Source organism: Camarhynchus parvulus, chromosome 5 (genome assembly GCF_901933205.1).
Source record: "Camarhynchus parvulus chromosome 5, STF_HiC, whole genome shotgun sequence".
NCBI lineage: Eukaryota > Metazoa > Chordata > Aves > Passeriformes > Thraupidae > Camarhynchus > Camarhynchus parvulus.
Genome location: NC_044575.1, coordinates 24444168 through 24457319, shown reverse-complemented (window position 1 = coordinate 24457319; position 13152 = coordinate 24444168). Strand labels below are relative to the sequence as shown.

Sequence of the window (13152 nt, the reverse complement as noted above, 5' to 3'; positions counted from 1 at the left end):
ACTAAACTCTGAAACATTTATTTGCTCAACAGCTGAGATTACAACTGCTAAATTACCTTTCTACTTCTATCCCTAAAAAATCCAGACAACTTTTCTATGCATTTTTTAAATGTGAAAATAACAGCTTATTTTAAAACCAAGGTATTGAGTGTACCTCAACACAATTATAACATCTTCTAAGCATCTTAGAGGTGAAAAGCAAGAGAATTTTAACATCTGCTATTTACCATAGAAAGGAAGAAAACCTTAACTGTTCAAAGCATTCAGTTGGTAACTTGTAAATTCAGTTGTGACTTTTTCAAAAAGGTAGTTTACAATTATGTTACGCATTAGTTTGCCAGAGAGCTTGCATATTTTTTCTTCTCTTTGAAATTCCCTACAATTTCATAGGCATTAGATTAGAAATGCTGAATAATTGCTGTAACTTAGAGCATTTAAGGATTGACCTGGAGAACAGGGCAAGCAGGTACTTCCAAATCTTGTCATTTTGAACACTGGGGAACATTTTGAAGCTGCTGCTATCTAAAGCCTGCATTCTAGCACACAACAAGTGCATTCTGATGCACAAGTCTATCCTAAGTTGCAAGGAGGCTTCTCGAGCATCTTTTTTCCACTTATGTTTTCTTCTTTAACATCTTTTAGTCAAGTAAATTAGTTAAATTAAAACATTATGAAGCAACATGAGAATTCTAAGTCCCTGAAAGTTTAGAACTCTCAGTGGAGATGTTGATAATCATTATGTTCAGAGTACATTACAAGGTCTCATTAATTGCTTTCTGGATTCCACTAGCTAAAAGCAACCTGAACCATACAGAGAGCACAAGCCTTTACATGAGAGGAACAGTATTTACAGTGAAGTCTTAGATACTTCTTGTTCATCCTAACACCCAGATAGGCCTCTACGTTTTCCAAGAGCATGAGCCTTTTTCTTCTTTCTGTCTTGCTCAAGTGTCTCACGCCTTTCTTCCCTGGAGGGAAAAAAAGAGACCATGTCAAGTTTTATTACACTAGCAACCAAAGGAATCTGAAGCTGACCACAGCCTAACACAAGTTTAATCAGTATGCTGCCTTTGCCATAGGCAGAGATAAGAGTACCACTATGGACTGAACCCAAACATTCAGGCAAATACATCTGCTGAGACATGCAGGTCTAACACTTGAGGTAACAGCATGGCAATATTGACAGCTTCTACCAAGATGAAGGTGAATCTCCAAACCCTGGAACTGATACTGTTCACGGAAAAAAAAAAAGTCTGAAATTCAGAGCAGCCTTTTGTTGGCCTTCTTGAAATTTCAACAGTCATTGGAAGCAAAAATGGCTTTAATACAAAAGTATTCTTTCCTAAACTACATTTAAATCCTAAGAAGAAGAATGGATCATCATATTACTTTAAGTAACACTATCTATAAAAAGACAAGTGGTGTACTAACCTTGTCTGGAGATGTGGCTGTTTGTAATCTTTCCTGTGTGAACAGATACCACCAGACCTACTGAGAACAGCATTTTCTTTAAATTCTCCCCACGGTTTTAGTCGTCCTACAATTTAGGAGCAAAAAGAGAGACTAGTTTAATAGTTTAGTAACTAACTGTGTGCTTAACTTCCTATCATGAATTTATCCTAGCTAGACTGTTTCTTACTGGTTGTTTTGAAGATGAAATGCCTCTTAAAGCTGTGTTATCAGTTTCACCAGCCTGTTCCCTACAAGTAGTTCTTCTGTAAGTAGAAACAGGTGACTGTACTTAGAAGTAACATTCACCATGCAAAGTTGAGCTTCTCACATGAGATTAAAAAAACCTACCTTGTTGTGTAAGGAATATTTTGTATTTCCTGTACATGCATCTATTCAGTGGAATGCAAGGATATTTATTCTCGTATTTATGGGCTTTAGGTCATAAAATCCTAATATTCAGTAGGGAGGCTCTTGAAGCATGTATTATGAAGAAATTTAATATCAGACTATGTGGGAACCCATAGAGAAAGTAAAAGGGGCAGGAAAAGAGACTGTAAACTTTGCTCTCACTGTTTGTATCAAAGCACCCGGTAGGAGCAGCTGAGTGTAAGGGGTGTGACCAACACAGGCTGTGCAGGGTCACAGTACCTTTGTGTGGCTGATACCGAAGCGGCCGAGAGAGACTTGCTTTGAGATCAAATGTCTTCTTTCCACTTGTAGGTTCTGCAGGTTGAGCTCCAAATTTGAAGGGGGTAAGAACTACAAAAGGCACCAAGATACCATCATTAGAGTAGCAGGAGCATCAATGTACACAGAAAGACCACGCTGTGATTACCAAGACCAAAGAGCCATTAAATGCCCCTGCTGCTACTTCTAAAGATAGAATTGCACAAACAATGCAATTCTCACTTGAAATAGAGAGGGACAAGAGTTGTAGAGTACTGGCCCTTCAGCTACGATTATACTATGGAAGAACATATACAGTGCCGCCATGTGTTTTTCTAGTCTTTCAAGGCGAATTGTGTTTCTTCTGTGCCTATTTGGGACCAAGTGGTTTTTCACGTTAAAGAAGAATTCTTTTGGAACAGGTCAGCTTCAGATCAGTGTGGAATTTTGCTTGCCCCTTGAAAATATCAGTATTATTATACAGCAAACCAGGAAGCTCTGGGTTCTTGAGCTGTGCAAATATCCCTGTAATGCTAAGGGTGTCAACGGCTGGACAGCAGAGCTGTGCTGCTGCAGAAATTGTTAGTAATCAGAAGATTTCTGATTTTTCTTAATTTTATTTCCTGAGTTATCAGGATGCTGAGGCTGATAACAGGTTATCCTAAAGCACAGCTAGAAGCCTAATGCATACTAACCCCACAAGAAGAACGAGACCTCTGGGAAGGTGTCAGGAATTCCTTTCTGTGCTGATGGGGTGTCCCTGTATCTGCTATATGAATCTTCTGCTATGTAGTCCCTAAAGGTCTAGAAGACTTTCTATCCTCTTTTCTGTAGGTAGCTAGGTACCATATGTTTAAATTGTGGCACCTAAACATTTTAGTCAAATCACTGGAAAACAAAGGAAACGAAGAAACTACTTCAGTTTCTGAAGATCCAATCATAAATTAGAGAATTAAATTAAAACCTGGGTCTACAGGACATTTGGTTGTTAAAAACTTGTACAATAATTCAGTAAGACAAAAGTCTTGACCTGAAAGAGCCAAATACTCACCATCCACTTTACCCTTCGATGCAGTCAGATCATTATTTCTTGCATTTCCCTTACTGTTCTTCTGACTTAGTAGTTTGCAGCTCTTTTGAGTGTCAGGTGTGCAGATCTCCTCCATGTATGGAGACATTCTAGATGGCGTCTTGGTAAGAGAGCGTTTGTGCTCATTATCTTTTGTGGCTTCTGAGAACCTGAAAGATTTTAGAAATATGAAAAGTTTAGTCACCTACAAGGAATGTAAGCAATGTGCCAGAATACAGAAGGTCCTGCCTTCTATATTATTTATTATTAAATTATTTATTACAGATAGAAATATTTACTGTGTGAAAGATGTTCACAGCTCATATAAAAACTGTACTAAAATACTGTGCTGGTATAACACTAAGTTTCGAGCCAGTGTCAATAGCAGTAAGTACTACTAGAAACTACAAAGAGCTGACTTTCTTGTTATTTGGAAAGCAAATATACTTGGGTGCAATAAGCCAGTAGATTTATTCACCCACAGATATGATTTACTTTAGACCTGGATTCTGTAGTAAAGCATTGCATATTTTGTTAGTTTTAAAATTCAAATGAAGAAAAACTGAAAGACAACTAACAGAATGCTGGACCTCAAAGACCTACAAGAGGAAGAAGCTGAAAATTTTGAAACACACAAGTTACCTGCATAGCAAGACACACATTCCATATGTATTCCAAATGTGTATATACACATTTTTAATGAACACCTATGATTACTCATATATGTGCACATGCATAAAATTCAAAATCTTGCAAAAACGCATGACAATAAGCCATGAGCTTGCAAGATTTAGAAAGACAAGGAGTAAATGTTGAAGAAAGCTGTTTTTGTGCACAAGCAAGTTTATGATGAAGTACAGCTTGCAAGGTCCACCACCACAGTGCAACTATGGAATGGAATTTTGGAAGCAAATTCTGAAGGTAATGTTTTGGTCCACATATTGCTAGAAGTCAATTAGGGCTACAGTGAAAACATCCAAGCTCATCCAAGAGGACACTAGAGGCAGTGTCGCAGACATCTTTTCATGAAAAATCCTTTCCTTAGGATTTTTTCCTCCTGAGAAGCTGAGAGGCCTCAGGAACAAAATGTGAACAATGATTATCTGCTGCTGTGGAACACAACAGGTGGATCTGTGATTGGTCTCATGTGGTCGGTTGTAATTAATGGCCAATCACAGCCCAGCTGGCTTGGACACAGGGCCGGGCCACAGACTTTTGTTATGATTCTTTCTGATTCTATTCTTAGCTTAGCTAGCCTTCTGATGAAACCTTTTCTTCTATTCTTATAGCATAGTTTTAATGTAATATATATCATAAAATAATAAATCTAGCCTTCTGAAACATGGAGTCAACATTCTCGTCTTTTCCCTTATCTGAAAACCCCTGTGAACACCGTCACAGAGGCAGTGTATTTTTTACATTTGTTGAAATCAAAAAATCTATTTGAAATCAAAATACATCTATTGAAATCAAAAAGATATTTAAAGTAAAAACAAAGCCATTAAGTTTGTAATCTTGATTTTGACCTTTAAACAGCAGAAGACCTGCATTCCAAAGTCTCATAAATATATATAATCAGACAGCAATATTAGAAGTTGCATTATCTGACTTAAAAACAACAATCCCACATACACTTTAGTCAGGGACAAAAAAAGCCCCAGCAGCCGTGATCTTGGCATGCAGAAGTGGAAAAGTGAAGGTCATCAGAGCAAGGAACACAACCAAGGCCTGTGAACGACTGTGTATTGTTAGCAAAGGGAGAATATCTAATCAGAACTTCAGTCACTGTGGAAGGTTAAGGAAACTGATTAAACTCAAAATTAGTGTAATAGTTAGAAATCAACAAAGAAATAGTAGAAATAAAGGCTTTCATTAGAAATCCAAGCAAAAAGAACATTTATCAATAGGATACTGTAAGGACTGTCCTTTCAATTCCTTCTTTTAAAATGTTTTTGATCAAGACTTTAGGAAAATCATTAAGAAGCTAGTAAAACATACTGATAAGAGATGTTCATGAAATATTAACACTAATACAGAATTAGATTACTGTGGAGGAATGATGACATACACATGATGTTCCAAAAGGAAATGAGATGAGGTATGATAACATTGAGTAAGAATTCATCCATTTAGCAATTGCTCATGACTTCTGGTGTCAGTTCCCATCTGCTAGAAACAGTCTGCTTATAGTAGTCAATCACGAGAGGACCCATGCTGTGACACTAAAAGGGAGGGGAAGTAGAGGACAGAAGGAAGAAAGTACCTAAAAACCATTGCAAGACTCACCTGGAATACTGAAGAGAGTTCCGATTTCAAAAATATACAGAACAATTAATTAGGATAAACAGAAATTACTAGGCTGCCTGGCAAAATAGAAAACCTAACACAGTAATAGAAGAAAAATAATTTGCTTGATTTTGCATCATTTGGCTTTAGAAAAATGAAAGCCAGGACTTGAGATTCTTCTAACAGACATAAAAATGAAGAATGAAGACAGTAACAGCACAATGAGGCTTAAACCACCCAAAAAACCAGGCTGAAAGTTAGTAATCAGAATTAGTCTTGCATAGTTCATTTTTGGAAGAGAAATAATGTAGTAAACTCACAGTCAGTGTTAATTATTTCATGTGTATCACATCAAATGGCTTGCTGGTAGCTTTGGTTTGTTTTTTTACCTGACATTCATTTTGGATGTTGAAAGTACAGAAGGATGAAATGAAGATTTCTGGGATAAAATGCTCCAATTAGCAGCATTCAGAGAATTGCGTGGTGAGCGCTGGACATTACAAGGTGTGCTGGTGGTGGAGAACCTGCCTCTTTCTGGATTTGGGCTGAATAAAAATCTTTTGCCACTGGCTTGTTTCTAGGGAAAAGCAAATTCTGAGTTACCATACTCTAATGAAAATTTATCTACAAAGCAGCCAAGAGGAAGGGAAAACACACAGTGAATCAGAAGCATATGGCCTCTTCAGTTCTCTCCCTTTCTTTCCTCTTTAAAAGCATATTTTAAATGTAAGTATTTTTATAATTAAATTGACCTGACAACACATACCTTAGAATATGGAGTGTCTTTTTCTGATGCTCTTAAGGGATTTGATTTTCTGGTCAGCACCTGCAGATAGTAATTTGTCTGAAGTATACATTGATACAATATATGCCATTAAAAAAAAAAAAGTAGCATTCAGGAGTTTCATTCATTGTTACTGTTTAATATGGACAGTGCTAGAGGAACCAACCTGAACAATTCTATGGCCATTGCCATGTTCACTCACACATTCATTGATACATTACTGTCACTTTTTTAGGCTCTACTGCACTTTGTGAGATGCCCTGTTAGCAGCTTTCACCCATGGGAGGGTGAAATACAAGAACTGAGAACAACACATATTGAATGTATTTTTAAGGAGAATCATACACAGTCATGGGATGATAATTCAGGCACAAAAGAGAAAACATTTAATTCCTGCTCTTTGAAAAATAACCTATCCCTTTGGTTAAATTTTGCAGCAATTAAAAAAGTTGTAAACAAAAGATCCAGGAGATCTTTCACAAAAGTAATTGTGACAATTATTTTTACTCAAAAACCACAACTTAGTTGTTGGTTTCTACAGCTGTACACTGTTAACATGTAAAACCTTGTATTGTTATATAAGTTATATACAAATAACTATATATATTGGTTATAATATTCCACTGCAGGTTCACATGACCAGCTACTTATTGATCTGAAGAGACCTGGTAGGACTTTTACAGAAAGGCCCTCGAAATAATTGAAAATGCCAATAATGGGTATCTTCCCATGCTATCTCTTACCTTGACTGCGCTGCAACTTTCATTCAGTTTTTTTTTCCTCTCAATGTAGTCAGCAATAGATTCCATTTTCTTGAACTGAGCCTCATGCAACTTTTTGAAGTCTAAGAAGTTCCAAAAATAAGAACATTCACAGATATAATTTAGTGCTAAGGGAGTTTAGTACATAATAGGAGAATTTTGTGACACCTATTGTCATGGCCTCAAAGAAGCCAATGCATCCCTCTAACTAAAGGCTGTAGACACAGCTGACCAAACAGGACCAAAAGAATCTTTCACCAGCTACATGGCCCATTACCTGGTAACCTGGAAGATTATAGAATCATGGTCTGGGTTGGAAGGGGCCTTTAAAGATCATCCAACCCAACCCCCAAATTCTGCAGTTAAAGAAAACAATAAATACTTCTACATTTGAGATGATCTAACATTTTAAGAAGTGATGAACATGAGCTAATGTATAGTAGTACAGCACAACCATAGTATCTATGAAGTGAAAACTAAACAAGCAGGAATAATAGCATGTATGTGCTCCTGTTCTTTCAAAATCATCAATACAAGTTTTGTATGAAAAAGTACCAAAATGTTAAATAAGCCAGTTTTTTAACATACATGCCAGTCATTTACTACTATAAATTTACAAGCTGGAATATGAACCTTGATATGTAACATTTGGGAATTCTTTATTCTTGCTTGCTTTTTAAAGAGAGAATATTCTTTCATTTGAGCACGAATAGAAATCTGAGTTTTAAAAAACTAAGTCAAGTCTCCCTTTACACAGAGAAAACACATCTCTTCCTAGAGATGGCAGGTTATCTTACTTGGTGTGGTAGCTGTCACTCCTGCAGACCTAGGTGCACGGCCTGCACGTAAAGGGATCTTCCCTCCTGCAGGATGAGCATTACCTGGTACAGCAAGATTAGACAAAATCATTATGACTCCTGGATGATTTAAAGTAATCACAGTGGGTTTAAATATTGTTCCAATGTTTGTTTCAAAACACACTTTATCTCTTCAAAGCAGGTCATATTAGGTTAGTATCTTATGATAGTAAAATATTTTTCAGGGAAAGTTTATGAGAGACCTGTGCTTGCGGTAAAAAAAAGCTTTAAACTCACGGGCCTTGGTCTGCGTTTCTTAGATGTTGATACTAAAGAATACCTTTTGACCAACTTTTCTGCCACTGCCTTATCCACATACAAAGTCCAAGCTATTTTTGTCGTCTCTGTTCTCAGGTGTAGTAATATGCTCACGTTCACATTTTAATGATTAATTTTCTTAAGAAAAAAAAAATCAGGTAGCAACTTTACATCAAGTTCAGCTTTTGCTTATCAACAGCAAACACTTGTATTTCTGGTCATTCACATCCCCTCAAAAGTAAACTTAGATGACTACAGTATATTGAAAGAAGTCCTTATTGGAAACAAATAATGGCATGCAGTTAAAAAATCAATTTGATATTCAATGCAGACTTGTTACTACAGCTATAGGAAGAGATGAGCACTGTACCAACTGTCAAAACGAGTGATGTCCCCTCATATCCTACTGCTTTTGTTTTTAAAAACAAAAAATCGTTTTAGTTCATAGAAAAACCCCATTTCTGAGCTAGTTCGAAATTATTGGTGGTCTCCCATAAGACGGTCCTTGTAAATTCTATGGAACAAGAAGAACATCCATAATAAACTTACAGACTACATACACTGAACCTAACAGACCAAATGCAGAAGTGTATCTTACTTGACACCCCCCTCAATATCAAGAAATTATCAGATTAGGTGGACAAACTAATTTCTTCATGTCAGCTGCATACACAAAGCAGTGGGGGATAAATTAATTCATATTTTGAGTGGCATCATGTTTGAAGGACTAAAGACATCACCAGATGAAAAAGTGATCCAGTGGAATACATTCAGATACTCTTAGGTAGTTCAAACAAATGGTAAAGGATTCTATGTTTTCTGCTGATTTTACTCCTGGAAAGCAAAAGATAAAACTGTTCATCGTAGAAAAAGATAAATGGACCATAACAAAGCAAGTCCTCCCTTTCTTGCCACCTCCTAGAGGCCAAAAAACACCTCAAGGGTATTCCAAAAGGCATTGATCTTTTTGGAAGTGTAAAACTCAAATACGCTCATCTCTCTGAAAACTCCTTCACTAAAACAAGACTCCTGAAGTCAAAGCCAGCAAAACTCCTACATTGCAGAATTTGTGGATTTGTGTTACAATGTTAAACAAGTAACACAAACTCAAACCAGACCAATTTTCTTCTGGTAGCCCCAAACAAGTTACTGATCAACAGATGCGCCACAAAAATTGTATGAAGACACAATAAAATTATCTTTTGGTTATTCTGAGCAGCACAAATTGAAGTTACTTTTATCCAATTTCTACTTACATTGTCCTCCCCTGCCTTTAGTAGAAGTTTTCTCTGCCTGTTTCTTCTGTCCAGCACCCATCCCTGGATTCTCAATAGCTCTCTCTTCAGTTATTTGGGTTTTGTTTTGTGATATCTTCTGTCCCTTTTTGTGCTCCCCCTGAGGCACTTCATTTTCTTTCATTTCAGAATGCACCTGCAATTTAAACATACCTTGTTTAACCAGTTTATTCCAACTGGATATAAAGCAAGGCTGTTGTTCTGAGAACAGTGAGTCAGTGGAACTGATTGCCCAGAGAAGTGCACAGCCTTCATCCTCAAGGGTTTTCAGCATCAGATTGGATAAAGCCTAAAGCACTGGGCTCTAACCTCACAGCTGAGTCTGCCTTGACTGAGAGATGGAGCAAGAGATTTTCTGAAGTCCAAACTGAGTTAACTTGTGAAATGCCCTGTTACTTCACGAACTTAGATGTATTAGAAAGCTTTGACCTGTATAGCTCTCACATTTTAGTATAAAATTGCCTTTATGGATTAAAATTAATGATTTGTAAGTAAGATTAAATTCACTGGGGATGTTACTTTTTACTGCTGTATTTTTGCATACTGTACAATTCTCTAACACTAAAAGACTAATACTCCTCATTTTCTCATTCCCCTCCTCTACCTCAGTAAAAGTCTTTCAGACAGTTCTTAATTTACCTACTCCTTGTAACTCAAAAAAAAATTCAACCTTCATCTCACCTGTAACTTTCTCTCCCTAAGTCACACAACCCTCACAATAAAAAAAATTATGATATTTAGGCAACTGTGCAACTTCTGATAATTTTTTCTGTACCAAAAAAGAGAGAACAGCATTATTTTAGATAAATTCTGAAACTAGCCTAAGATTCAGAATATTACGATGAACTAGCAGCCATACACTCAGATAAAGTGTTTGGAATTGTATATTTCTTAGAGGAATTTATTGTCTTGAAGCAGTGACTAGAAGTAATGTCTGTTTATTATGGGACAGTGCATAAAGGGACAAAAGCCAGTGCTACAAAATACAAAAGACCAGAATGCTTGCATATCAATTTCTGTAGGTGTCTATACACACACACACATATGAACACATACCATCTATAAATGGTGACTGAAAAGAAATCAAGTGTGCTTAAATTATGCTCAGAGGAAGGGAGGACAGCACACAAAAGCATGCCAAGCAAATCACCTGTTTCTCATCAGAAAGCACTGGGTTTGCTTCACTGCTGTTAATTTCCTCATGGGAGTTCCTCTTTTTTCTGGTTATTTTCTTATCCTGACCACGTCTTTTTGTAATGAAACACACTGAATCAGACATTTCCTCCTGATTGCTCAGTTCATCCGATTTAATGGAAGCAGATGCACTCTTTACAGGACCCTGTAGCAGAAAAATACTATAACTGGAAGATATCTGACACAAATATGAATTAAATACTCCAGGGACAGTTTCAATTTCATTATCTAAAAAAATATTTTACACTAAGGATAAACAGTAGTATGCCACGTAGCAGCATAGTAATCAAGAAACTGCCACAATCTAGATTCCCCTAAGCATCAAACTCATTGTTTGGAGACTTTAAATACAATTCCTATGACTGGTTTATCACATGTCATTTTAATAATTTATAATAATCTTTTATTTTTGAAATCTAACTTGCATGATGTCATGACCCTCCCATATTTGTACATTTGTGGAATACTCTTCACCAGTAAAAACAGGACTTTCCTGCTCATAAAAATTTTTAAAAAGCTGACAAGGTTTATACCAGTTCCTCAAGCCTTTAAAGATTTTTAAGGGATACGCTTAAAGGGAGATGTATTTTAGAAAAAGGAGATAACAAATTACTTTCAATCAAAAACATTGCCACACTCAACAGAACAATTCAGCTTACAGGAAACTTTGTAAAAAGTTAAGAAAACAAAACACTAAGAGGCAAATAAAGGAAGTAGCACAACTGTATTGCTTTCATTATAGGGAAAGTAAACTGTAGTAGATTCAAAACGCTTTCCAATTAGTACCTAGTCCTCTTTATTTAGGCATGCAAAATGAATAAAATATTTTTATATTCACTACTGAATAGTGTCTGGAGCCAAACAAGCAAGAATTAAGGTTTGTTCAGTGGAAATTAAATGTAATTGTTCACAGAGAATAGGTTTGTACTGATGCTGAAAAATACATTGGTAATTTTGGCAGCTGAAAGGAAATCAGCTTTCAGTCATAGAGGCCACTTCAAAACTAACATTAGAATATCTATCTGTATCAGCATATAAGTACTTTAAACTAAGGGCACTATGAAGAAAAAGGTATTTCTATTGCAGTTCCCATTGTGGTCAAAATCACTCTTCAGGACATGCTCTGTTCTATGGGTTACAAATTAGGTTTACATTTCTTAAAAGCAAGGTCTGATTTATTATGTTACCATATTTTCACTTTCTTCATTTGTCCTTTCAAAGTGTTGCTTCAATGATTCCAATAATTTGTCTGCCTGAAGAGAAATCAAAACAACCCATGAACCAAACAGTCCATTAAGTCACTGAAGAGCTGCCCAGGCCCAACCCACATCCTATAAACGAAACCAACGAGCGAGCAGAACATTTTCTAAATCCAACAGCATAAGGCATACCTAGGATTCGTCTGAGTCAGTCAATGAGAGAAAGTGCCTAAGGCCACAGATAAATCTGCAGCATATTCTCCACGGAGGCACAACGGCAAATTTCCTTGACTAGGTTATCCCTGCTCTATTGTCGAGGAGGTTAATTGTTCAAGGAAGGAGACAAACTGTTTTAAGCCCCACAGCGCTGCTGAACTTGAATTAAAATTGTGTCAAATTTCTGCGATTGCTTCTGCCTTGCCCATGCTACATGCAAAGCATTCTTTTTATCCCTCGCATACGTTCAGCAGTAACAGTAATAAAACAAGGATGAAAACACACCATTGATAATTCAAGCTATGAAAGACTCTTAAACACCTAAGTAGACAGGTCAGCACAAAAACAAAGAAAGCACCCCAAAACTAACATTTCCAGAAGAACTCTGAGTCCTGTGAGGACAGGGAGCTGCCTTGTCCAACCAAGATCTTTCTTTTAAGGCTCTATGAGTTGCGCCATTGCTGCAGGAGGAGCCGGGCTGTGCCTCACAGCACCCGCAGCTCCAGGCAAGACCCTGGGGCGCCCTTAACCGCGACCGCCCTCCCCTCCCGTAAGGTGCTCTCTTGTCACTGTTCCTCCCTCTCCGAGTCGTTAGAAAAAAAAACCAAAACAAACAAAGCCAAACAAACAAACACAGCTACCCGCGCGGGGGACACCGGCGTGGGGAGCAGCCGGGCCAGCCGCCCCTTCTCGATGCCCGGCGGACACCGGAGCCCCGCTCTTCCCCTCCCCGAGTGCATACCCGCACCCCGGACGGCAGCGCAGCCCCCGGGCGCCCCAGGGCGGAGCCACCGCCGCACCCCGCGGCGCTCCAGACCCGGGAGGGTGCGCCCCGGGAGGCTGGGAACGCGTTCTCGCTACCGGGCACAGGGGCGCCCCAGAACCCGGAGCTTCCTGGGCAGCGCTCCCTCGCAGCCGCCCCCGCCTCACCCGAAGGTTGGCCCTCAGCCCAACGGCCTTAGCGATGCGCTGGAGCTCGGCGTATTTCAGCGCCTCCAGGGGCTGCAGCGAAGAGAGCGCCATGACAGCAGCTCCCACCGAGCGGCCCTGCCCGCCCGCGCCAACCGACACCGCTCGCACCGCCCCCGCCGTTCGAACTGGCCCGCTGCGCCAGC

General features: G+C 38.4%; 1 protein-coding gene across 1 annotated transcript; it reads right to left on the bottom strand.

The window, feature by feature from the left end:
- Positions 1–9: 9 nt before the first annotated feature.
- NUSAP1 (nucleolar and spindle associated protein 1) lies at positions 10–13110 on the bottom strand. The gene is made up of 12 exons (XM_030949673.1): positions 12968–13110; positions 11810–11875; positions 10579–10767; positions 9390–9564; positions 7816–7899; positions 7001–7101; positions 6240–6299; positions 5863–6050; positions 3170–3357; positions 2101–2211; positions 1432–1537; positions 10–968 (listed from the first exon to the last, which is right to left on the bottom strand). Exons 1-12 carry the CDS (start codon positions 13058–13060, stop codon positions 881–883), a joined length of 1449 nt encoding a protein of 482 aa, XP_030805533.1. The 5' UTR covers positions 13061–13110; the 3' UTR covers positions 10–880.
- Between the last annotated feature and the right edge of the window lie 42 nt (positions 13111–13152).